We start from the raw sequence: 12021 nt of genomic DNA, 5'->3' as shown, positions 1-12021 counted from the left end.
CTGCATGCAAAATTACATTATAAATATTAAAATATAAAGGACAGTGGAAAGTTATTAAATTTATTCCCAAATACTATAGCTGCTTAATCTCAAGCACGAAGTAGTAATAATTACCTCTGAGCTGTAATTAACTGGGCAAATAAACTGTTAAATTTTAGATGCTGATAAACAGGAGAAGGAAGCTAAGAAAAACCAGCAACTGTCAGCAGGAATTCTGTGTGAGATAAAATTACAGCAAACACATTTATAAAATATAAACTAAACAGAGACTGTGAGACAACAGTAAAATACATTCTCTTAGAATGGCTGGAATTCACTTCAATGTAAGGTATCAACAACCGCAGTATCTTAAAGATTATTACCAATACAGGAATCACAGATCAGTAAGTATGCTCAAAGATAGATATTTCTTATATACTTTCAACCAAAGTACAAATTACAGTTGAGAAGGAAGAAAGAAGAACCATTTATTACATACAGAGAAGCTGATGTACATAGGAAATAAGTGAAGTGGTGATGCAGGGAAGAGAATATGGAAAGAATGGAAAATTAAAGAGAACACTTACGGGAGAAAACCACATCACTTTCAGAATCCAAATTGTCAAAGAAAAATTCACAACCAGGATGATAAGCAGGAGGAGAACGAACAGGTAGAGGCAACGCTTTCTCCAGCCATAAATTCCAATTTTGTAGACATATTCATTCTTCGGCCTCTCTAGGCTAGTGCCTGGTGTTGTTGTAGTGTATTGTTCACGTACCATCTGCTATGTAAGAAAAAAAGAACAACTGCTTAGTTGTTTGAGTTAAATTAAAAATATTTATATAAAAACCCCAAGGAAAATATGAAGATACAATTGTAATAGCAAGTTACTAGAAACTAGAAACTCTATGAAGTTTTACCTGGAAAGCATATTCATCATGTCCCATTCAAATTACACTTAACATCTTACTTTTTGGTACACACCATGTGATGTTTCAAGACATGAATTGCATCAGTTGACATTTTCTTTACTTTTTGGTAGACACCATGTGATGTCTTCATCAATTGCCATTTTCAGGAGGCTTAAATTTGTTTTATCCCACACAGAATGGCAACACTTTCCTCCCATTTGTCATAGCATTCTAATTCTCCCATCACAAAATATTTCATACAATCATATCATAATCTGCGGCTCACAGAACATTATTATTTTACTGTAAAACAGGTAAAAGTGGTAATGGTACCTTGTAAGCACAGGTTTAAAAACACTTCTACATATTCTTTCCTCAATTCAGTAATAAAATGCATTCTTTGTGATGTAAAACTTAACTGTGTATCACTGGAATGCCAGAATATGTTAAGCTTCAGAATCCGTATATTAAGAAATGAAATGATTCTTAATAATGTAAAGGAAATAATGATTGCTGAATTTATCAGCTAGTTATATTTAAAGATATATTAGCAATAAAAACATTACTTACTGGGTTTAACCAAGTGCCTTCACTTTATATTATAGTTCTTAAAGAAGCGTTCTTTGAATTTAAAGAAATCTTACCAGATTGCACTTCCTTAAAACATGAGGATATTCACTAACTTTCACCTTTACAGCACAGAGACCACCAACAATTCAAACCATTCATTAAAGCTTACAATTTCAGCCAAGAAAACAAAATCTTAGCAGCTGAAGCTGCTTAACTAAACAACAGTGGGCAACATCTGTCTTATTTCCACCGATACGAAAAAAACCAACCCACAACCCAACCACGGATGTCAAAAAGAAAATAGGTATTGGAGGTTCAAGTACTTCCTATGAGCCAGGAATACCCATAGGCATCTTGCCTCCAAAACCTACAATACAATGTTCCCAAATGAGAGTGCCTTCAGATAGGTTTCACACAAGGTCTCCTCTCAATTCTGAATATACTCCTGGGAATGAGATCCCTGTGCTCTGCACACACCACTTTCAAAACATGATTAAACTACATCCTTGCGCAGCTGCTGAATTACTCCAAGTCATTAAAGAAGCTCTTTTCAAGTCTCCTGCAGAGCCATCCTGTGTCTGTAACAAGCTTGTGGCTCTCCCTCCTAACCCTCATCTTTAGAAATACGTCATTTTTTGTTCCTGTAGCTTCCTATCGAACTGTAAGACAGAGAACACAATACAAGTTTACAATCGAACAGAAGTTCATCCATTACCTTTATGTATATACGCAGTGTTCATCTTATTTCTGCGCTTCCATTCAAAAATCTTTTAATTCGTTTATTTGTATTAAATAATGAGACCTGATCATCAGCAGTTCATAACGTAACTGTGCTACAGCCATTATGGGACAATATTCTAATTAATTTGTTGCTGCTATCAGTCGCGGTTGCTTATGATATTATGTATGTAAATCTTTTCATCCGCTGAAAATACTGGAAATAGTATAATGATACATTAGTAGAGAATCTCAGCTTCTGAAATAACGTGGCTTAACGTTACTGCAAAACACTGTAGATTTACAAGATGCTACTTCACATTCACCACATGAACTATGTTTGTTTAAAAGTATCAAGATTAGATTTTTCAGTTCCAAGTATTACTTAAGTACCTATTACTGATCATAGGATACTGTTTATATATTAATTGCTACTATCTTTTTCTGCTGTTTTCCTGCTAATCCCTGTATAACAAACCATACCACACACACAGAAGTTGCCCTTTATCTTGAACTTGCTTTACCATGCTCTGCCAAGTAAGACAAATTGGGACATTTGTACATACAATGGGCTCCATAAAATGCTCAGAAAAACCTTTACACTTCCACACAGATTTCTCCTGAACACTGTAACTTACGGGACAGGATGCAGTGACTGTTATCTGGTGACACCAACAGGTAAAACTTTGAGAAATAACCCATGCAGATCTTGCTCAGGTGTAGTTCAACTATTTAATAACCTAACAGAGGGCATCCTCTGAGTTTCTTACTGCTTCCTTCATCACACATGCTTGCTAAGTGTCAGCATAACAAGAAACGAGATGGATGACAGCTACAGAAATCTCTGTAGTAACAGAAGCCCCCTTCACAAGACACGCTGCTTTTTTTTTTTTTTCCTTTTTTAGGAGACAAATAAAATCCACTTCTAAGAACACTCAAAAGGTTATTTCAATAGGGCTGTGGGAAAATGGACCATCCTTCAGAAACTGCACAGTCTCATGAAGTTAGCTCAGCCTTCGGCAACAAACCTCTAGCTGCGGCATCCAGACTTTGCCTGTTCCTTGTGTTGCTGCCCGCTACACCTTCAAGGTAAATTTTGCCACAGAAAACACCATTTGACAGAGAAAATTAGCTTTCAGATCTTCGCATTTTTATGTCAGCCTCATCACGGCGGGTCTCTGAGGCTGGGATTCATCTCACAATGTTAGGTACCAAAAATTTAGCCTTCAGTGTCTGAGCCAGTCAACCTGGACTCCCTTTTTGGTCAACAGAGATAAAACGAGCCCTGCTGGGAATTATTTATCTGACTTATTTTAGATGTATACTTCAGACATCCAATGAACTGCATCTTAGATGTGTTTAACTTCTTTCCGTAAAAAGAGAAATAAAGAGAGCCTGGGATGATTTTTTCATATGTTTATACCCACATGTTTTAGACATAAGCGTTTGGCCAAATTAATTCCAACCAGAATGATTTCCAGAAGCATGTAATCTAACAATTCTTTTGATTCTTGTTCCCCTCTGTTCCATTTTTAACCTGTTGTAAAATGTTTATTGTGTGAGTTGGGGTTTTTATCCATAACGTATTGTGTACTGCTGTTTAGTGAGGCGAGGTCAAAATCCACTATGCGTTTCACCAAAAAGCCTTTGAGCGTTGTGATTGTTTTCAGCCCTTCAGAAATTCCGCAGGGGACATCTCCCAGTGCAGCGTTGTCCCCTGCACAAATTATTTTTTCCTGACAGAAAACAGTTCTGTTGTTCCTGAGCATTATTAATACGGCCAAAAACTGCTTTCGTCGTAGCAAATGGGTAACGCTGGCCTAGACAACTGACTAATCTGATAAGGATTAAACTTTTCCACTTAACATAATATTTCACGATTTTTAAGAGAATTAGTGGCCTAGTACCAAGTAATTACAGGGGAAATCCTTAAAGAATTGATACTGTCGGTCTGCTTCTTCTGTAAGAATCAACTTACCATATTACTGACTTATACGTTCATGAGCTTTAACGACATAGGAGAATAATCTCAGACCTGTCCGGAGAAGTCAGAGAGAAACTGGGCTGTTTTAGGTAGCTGAGATGAAAGGAAAGCCTTAGACAGGCAGATCTCACAGTTGGCTGGTGAATGTCTGCCGGGGTTCAAGACAGGCTCTTAGAAGGAAAACAGCAGATCTTTAGTACAATGATGAAAAATGTGATTTGTAAACAGAGTAACCGTGACACTGTAAGCTGGTTGCGTAGGAGCACACTAAACAGATACCAAGAAGGAAGTGGTTACTTATACACCTGGAAGTACAGAAGTTAGGTGGAGAAGCAAGGAGTTTGCACAGTGAACAATGACTTCGGTAACCCTTATCTTTACATTTTACAAGGAGGCAGCACACAGTGACAAACTACAGAGGGTAAGAAAGGTCCTGGCAAACTACAGTGCAGATAAAAGGGCAGTTCAGTTTCAGAATGAAAATTCTGACATCATTCCAATGGGCCATAAGAACATGTATTATTTGGATCATGTCAGCAGCACCATAATAATAAAAAAACTTCTAGCTAATTGGAAGTGGAATTTCCTGGTGTTCCTGCTCAAGGGCTCAGACAATCAGAAGTCAGAGAGGATTAAGGTCAACTGCTTGCATACTCCTTAAGGATTTTTTGTATATGTGGCTATAGTTACTGGGATCGAGCTCTATCACGGTAGTTTGCTATTTGAAAGCATCTTCCAGTGGTAATTGTCTGTTTTACTGGGATCCATTTTTATCCAGTTATATCTTGCCCCTTTGCCGATTTAAAACAGGTACTGAATGCTAATTAACTGCCATATCTATTTGTCATAGATCTTAAATGATAGATATAACTTGTGAATTCCTTGTACGCTGCAGATATTTTGACCATGTGAGATTTTCTCATGTGCTCAGGGATTACTTGTAAGTGTTGAACGTAATGCATGAAATTCATGTTTATAGGAATATACATGTGAGCCGCCGCTGAAAGAGCCGTGTGTTCTTTACACCGTGTTACTAAAGCTGCCCTCTAAAAATAGCCACGACAGAACGTTTCCTTGGATCTATTCCACCTTTTCCATGCAAGACTTGGAGACTGGCTTCTGTGATTTGCATGATTCAAAGGTTCAGGAGATTTTTATACTAATACCTAGATATTGAAAAACTGTCCATCAATAATGTTACTGTTGGATATAGGCTACTTTGGGCATCAAGTTCAAAATCTATTCTGATAGCTGCGGAACATTCAATTAAGTCAGCTGTGTTTTGAAGAAGGAATTTGCAAACTTATCGGTAAGCCTGCTTGGGAAAGCAAGCCTGAGTAGAAGCTTCTTAATCGTATTATTTTCAAGAATTATTTATCTGTAGGAATTACTGAAGACAGAACACTATTTCAATTAAAATAAGCAATCTCAGTTTATTTCAGTTGTAAAAATATTTTCACTGTTTTTGTTCATAAATGGCTATGTTCTTTTCTTGAACTTAAATAAAATTATCCTTAATGCGTAGTCAGAACTGTATACTCAAGTACTTTATCATGTTGTCATAAAGGAACTAATTCTAATAAACTATCACAAAGCATAATTTAAATAGAAAATTACTTAGTTGCTTAATGCTAATAACCAACTATAATTCCAGTAATAATTATATAATTATTAGCATTTTATATTTTTGAACCGTTTCCAACCGCGTTGGGATTTTCAGGAAAGACACAACAAGCTTGGCGCTCAAGAGAACCTTTTCCCGCCAGAGTTAAGAGGATCTGGTGAGGTTTCATGCAGAAATCTGCACCCCTGACGCTCATGCTGTACACCTTCTTTTGAAAGGGAACGTCAGCCATCAGTGCTCCTACTCTTCTGTCTTTACGCGAAGTATGTTCATTCGCATGCAAGAAAATTTCACAGTACGCGTGGGGATGAAAGAGGTGATGGCGCTAAACTAAAACAGTTCAGTAGAAAGACCATTTTAATAATTTAAACTAAATTCTTGTGCCATTATAAACAAACTGTAAACTGAAATAAAACAACCTGTCAACTCAGGCAAGTGAGACCTATTTTTACGACCTGCATACAGTATCTTCACGGAACATTATGTTCAATAATGTTGGTTTTATATGATGCATTGGGCTAGATGGGTATTATTATATAGTATGAACATCAGAAGTGCATTAAGACTTCACACTTTGGTGGCGTTCAGGCTTGCACACTTTTGTGTCTGTGGAGGACCGAAGCGGGAAATAGGTGCAGCTGGAATATTTTCCTGACAAAGGAAAAACAGTTGACGCAAAAGAAAAAAAAAAAAAGAAAAGGCGGCGAACTTTTGGAATCTATATGGAAAAGCTTTCAAGACAAAATCAGAAAGGCAGAGAAAACTCAAACTCTCATGACTGGATGAAAATTTCTGAATTCTTTTCAATCCTCCCTTGTTCCAACGTATTGTATTTTATCTTGCCCAACCTTGCTTTGCTGAGATTTGTGTATTATATAGTATATTACAGTTTGAATTGTAAACTAGTGTCATCAGCTAAACAGAGCTAGATTCCTGCAGCGTAATTTGTGGAAACTGGCAAACAAATTCGTATGGCCTAGTTAACTTTTTGCATACCCCGCAGTGCAAATTTGCATAATAACTATGACATGGTCTCAATTAATAGCTTTGCACATTTTAAGTACCAGTGCAATAACTGCAAGGTAGTCACTGACAGCAGAGGATGAAATGCTATGTTAAAAATTATTATTTGTCTAATATCTGTGTAATTTTGAATCTCATTTACAGTAAAAATGTTTTTAAAACTTGGTTTTCAGTCTTTCAACTTGATCTATTTTTCCTCCTTTCACAACTCCCAAAACATTAATCAGATCAGAAAGAAGTCTTTTGATTCCTTCAGAATCAAAAGGCCAAGCAAAAATACTAGACATTTTTTTTTGTAAATTATTTCTAATTTTTGCATGCCTTATCAATATTTTAAAAAGTAGCTAATTTCTGGTATAAGAAATCCCATGTCTTTCATGTAAAATGCTTTTAAATTAAAACCAAAAGTGAACCTCCCCTCTCTGAAATTCAGTCACCATTACAGCTAAGTTTCCTTAAGTACTGTAATGTGGAAAAAAATTTAAATCTCACAATTATTTACTTTCCTGATATCCCCAACATGTACGTTACTCTGTCTTGGTAGAAAATAAAAATATTTTCAAGAACACGAAGAGCTTAGAAAAACGGATGTAGAAGTGGTTTGATGATGACACGGGTGAGACACACATCTAGGTGAGTGTCTCGTCCACAAGGCTACTGGCTAGACCTCGTGGAGCTCTCACAACTACTACAGATTTTAGAAGTAAGCCTTTCAGAAGAGAGAAAAGAGCAGTCTGTACAGCCATTGTTTTAACAGTGAAAGGCCGAGATCCAATAACGGTGTCAAGACCATTTAAGTATTTACATTAAGGACTGTAAGTCCACCAGGAGAATGGAAGATACATAATGTACCGCAGCCAATATCAGATCAGAAGTTATTGCAGGTTGCTGTGAGGTTTCTCTCTCTCTTCCCTGGACTTAAAAATCTTTTCCACATGAAACAGAAGCCAGAATAGATTAAATTCTGTTAGAGTCCTTTTTCTTTAATCACACATTTAACAAAATGTTTATAATTAAGCTAGGTATAAACTAAATGACTCGAATTATAAGTAATTTAAACTCTTAGTTAAGGCTTTCAACTAATACAAATAGACAAAGCAGAAGGAGACTGCTTAATCTGCTTTTTTTGTGCTGTACAGTATGACAGAAGACAGGAGTTTGCTATGGACTGAGGGTATCCCTGTTCAATTGTTCATGAGGTGATGAGAGGTCGTCTTTGATTTATCATGTAACAGTTTTCCCAGAAACAGAATAACAGAATCACAAAACATGAGTGTTGGAAGAGACCTGCGGAGATCATCTAGTCCTATTCCCTGCTCAAAACAGGGTTAACTTTGACATCAGAATTGTTGGAATTGTTGGAAAAAAAGTTGCAACCATACATTATCAGGAATTTACTTTCTTCAATAGCCTTAGTGTCTCTGAATAGTCCTGCTAAACTTTGACTGTCCAGAGTCTCTATGGCAGCCTTACATGCAATTTAAAAAAAATATTTATGGGTTTTCTTCAAGTTCTTAAATACTGCTTGGACTCTTCTACTGTCACTGCATTTAGCCTATTGGAATTTTGTCCTTTTTACCCCGTTTGACACAACTAACATGTTTTTATGAATACCTTCCTGCTTCTAACAACTTCTCTTGTCCTGCTTTTTAGCTATACTGGTTTAGCCATGTCTTTTAAATATGTATTTACCCTGAGCATGTGATAGGATATTTTGAAATAGTCACATGCAAAAAAATTTTTTCTTTTCACAGGCTGCTTTCTTTTTATATAATGCCCTTTTCTAAGTTAAGAGCAATGACTAAAATTCTTCAATTCTTGTTACTCCACCAAAGATATTTACTCTTAACATCAACATGGCCGATGTTACAAAACACTCCTTGACAACGACATGAAAAAGACCTTGTACACTGCTCAGAATAAAGTCAGGAAATTACTCTGCTTCCTGAAAAACTGCTCCTAAAACCAGTCATTTATGTGATCTAAAAATATGGTCTGAATGTTGGACCTAATTATGACATTTATACCAAAAAAGGTAAACAAAAAAAATGCATTTTCCTCTCAGTGTTTCTCATCCACTACAGCAAGGCACAGTCATCGTAATCACCCTGGTCACGTCATTGGGACTATAGTCTTTAATATAAGCTATAATATTTATACTATTAATAATATTATTATGTTTAGATTGCACATTTCAGTCAATGAACATGTCGATGTAACTGCTGAGTTGTTGATACGACTGCTTTATCAATCTGTCTTTACAGTAAACGTCTGCTAACACATGGCACCACTTGCATGTCCTACTCTGTCTTTCCCAAAGGTTTTTACCTTGGTGTTACCCACTGACTGTCTTCCTTCTGTTACTTTTTCAACATGATTATGGAGGTTCATTTGGTTCCTAGCTTCCTTAAAGCTAAGCATTTTAATTTTCCTACCTTATTTTGAGGTTATAGAAACATGCATAAATTTCCTTTATTTCCCAGACTTCTACCCCCAATTTAACTGAGACTTTGTTTGTTCATCATCTCCTTCTGCCAGGTTCTATTATATCCTGTAGCTGGGGATGTATATTTTTTATCACTTCCCTCTTCATGAGTTCCAATTGTGCTCCTCTGCACTATTCAGCTTTCCGTCAACCTTAAGCTTAAAAAGTTCTAGTCTTTTTAAAATGTCAGGTGCCTGGTTCTATTTCTGTTAGAATGAAGATGTCATTCCTATTATTGGTTCTCTCTAGTTCAAAAATATTCCCAGCTCCTAATGAATTTGAGCCCCTTTCCTTACTCATAGGTTCTTTCCACATGGTCTTGCATGTGGTAGTAAAAATATTTCAAAGATTGCTACCATGGATATCCTGGTCTTCAGCTACCCATGCCCCATCCCTGAGGTGTTCAAGGTCAGGCTGGACGGGGCTTTGAGTGACCTGGTCTAGCGAGAGATGTCCCTGGGGGCTGGAACGAGATGAGCTTTAAGGTCCCTTCCCGCCCAAACCAGTCTACGATTCTATGATATCTCAGTCTAAGCTTTGCCTTCAGAACCTCTCTGCTAGTTTTCTAGACTAGTTTTCTTAGTGGTTCCCTCAATTTCAAGGTTGCAGACTTGCACATTTTCCTGGGTCTAGCTGACTGAATCAGCGACTTTCCACAAAATCCTGCTGCCTTCCTTCACCTATCAATCAGCCAAATTGATAAAGTTTCCCAAATACCGATACTAGGTGTAAATTATCACTAATGTTAGTCAACTTAAATCCAAGTTACTTTCTGAACAGCAGGTGCAACTACTTCCGAATACAGCTTCCTCTGCCTTGCATATAGTGCTGGAGGTACTGGTGCTATAACTGCATTCAGAGTCCAGAAATGTGCTGCTTTCTTCCATCTTTGTTAAAATTCTAGATATATGACTGCTGCAGATCTGAAATCCAGCTGCAGTAGCTGAATTTGGTAAGAAAGGAGGGAAAAAAGATAAATTAGCCAGCTATGTATGGAGCAGACTTTAAAACGTGGTTCTGTTGCAGTCATAGAGGGATATTTTATTCCCGTTCACTTGACTAAGATTCTGTGCTTAATGAGAAGTTCTGCTTCCAGCCATAAAAATATATTACATTACCTGGACCTGCAGAAAGTTTCATTCTACTTAAATGTTACTAACATATATATAGACGAGAAAATGGTGATTTCCAGTTTAGTATACCAACTCAAATTTTCTTCAACATGACCTTCACTCTCCTAAAATTGTCTTTCCTTCTCCCTCCTTCAACATCAGGACTGTACTAATGAAGTTTGTTCTCTATCCCAAGACGCTGCTTAGTTTATCTACTAAAAGTTGCCAAAGTTGCCTTTTTGCGGGGATGCAACTCATTTCTTTGAACACTGACCGTAGTAGCTGCGTATCTAGGAAATTACGAGGTTGGAAAAATGAATAAATCAGACAAGATAATACATGCAGAACTTTACTGACATCCTCCTCTTTCTTCCTCCCCTCCCAATAAGGGACTATTTTAATTTAAGGTGCTTCTATTGTCTTGAAAATTGAGCTGAGATCAGATTAAATCATTCCAGCCCTCAGTAACATTTAAGCATGAAGAAATGCTACAGTGGGGACTCTGGTATCAGTAATACGTGTTAAGCCTTGGAGGACTCCTTGGTATAACTTTCACTTCCTCTTAAATGGAGGAGGAGGAATCCAGGTACCTACGCTTCTTCACTTCCCAGCTACAGAACCCACTGCACACTGTCACCACCTCCCAGTCACGAATTCTCTACCCGTGCAGCTTTCAGAGATTTATGCTCTTTTGCAACTTGTCTGCAACTCCATGGTTCCTTTTAATAACATTTTGGGGAAATACTGCTTATAGTTCACCCACATGAAAGAAGGTCAAGCTAGATGTCATCAGTGGAGCAAATTTTAGAAAACTGAAATTAAGAATTCTTGTCTTAAAGTATTTGCTCAGGATGGAAGAAACCCAAGGGACCCTACCGTAGTGTATTGAGACAATGGGAGTCAAATTGAGGATAACAGTCAAGCCCAGATCCTAAAAAGCTCCTTAGCTCAGGATCCAGCAATAGCTCAACTGCAAGTGTGAGCGCCAGTGAACCCGCAAGCTTGGAACTGCTTTCAGATTTTGTAGTCTAGGGTAGTTAAATGCAATGGGTTCAGAAGTCATGCAAACGCTGATGGTGGTGAGCACATGAAAACCGTCAATTCCACTGCTGTAACTTTCATCCTTCACTCCCTGACGTGGTGCATTTTGTCCCCTCCCCTACTCATAATGATGAGCAAGTCAAGAAGGAAAGAATTAAGATTTCTGCTGAAGAAGAAGGATGGCGCGACGCAGCTTGCAGGGTAAGAGGGAAGGGCAACTCCCATTGCTCATGCTGGGAAGGGAAGCCTGAAGCACCATGAAGGTACGTCCTTAGTCACTACCTGAGGAATTCCTGCTCCACAAATTGAGGCCTGAAAGTTAAACATAGCAACTCACATACAGTTATTCTTTTAGTTGATGCATTGTACAGATCTGCACCTTAGCAGTGCCTTCCAAGCACCCGAATGAATCATAAGGAGATGATTATCCATTACTTTTGCATTCCTTTTTCTTACGTATGAGGGGAAATACAAATGAAATATGGATGCAGAAAATGCTACAGTTTAAAAAATCTTTCCTGGTAGTGCTAAGAAGCCTATTTTCTATAATTAAAACCTCCAATGTATTCCTGAA

At 37.5% G+C, this 12021-nt stretch overlaps 1 protein-coding gene across 4 annotated transcripts in view; it reads right to left on the bottom strand.

Annotated features, from left to right (window-relative positions):
• SGCG (sarcoglycan gamma) overlaps nt 1-12021 on the bottom strand; it is a 137332-nt gene that overhangs the window by 70479 nt on the left and 54832 nt on the right. For 2 of the 4 annotated variants that reach the window (XM_054202614.1, XM_054202604.1), the window contains one exon: nt 567-764. In XM_054202614.1, the coding sequence (XP_054058589.1) occupies nt 567-761 (195 nt within the window). In that variant the 5' untranslated portion in view covers nt 762-764. The remainder of the gene's footprint in view (nt 1-566; nt 765-12021) is intronic. The other 2 variants (XM_054202633.1, XM_054202624.1) reach the window with 1 other exon arrangement.

The sequence above is a fragment of the Rissa tridactyla genome, chromosome 1, assembly GCF_028500815.1.
Source record: "Rissa tridactyla isolate bRisTri1 chromosome 1, bRisTri1.patW.cur.20221130, whole genome shotgun sequence".
Taxonomy (NCBI): Eukaryota; Metazoa; Chordata; class Aves; order Charadriiformes; family Laridae; genus Rissa; species Rissa tridactyla.
This window is presented reverse-complemented; position numbering and strand designations above follow the sequence as displayed.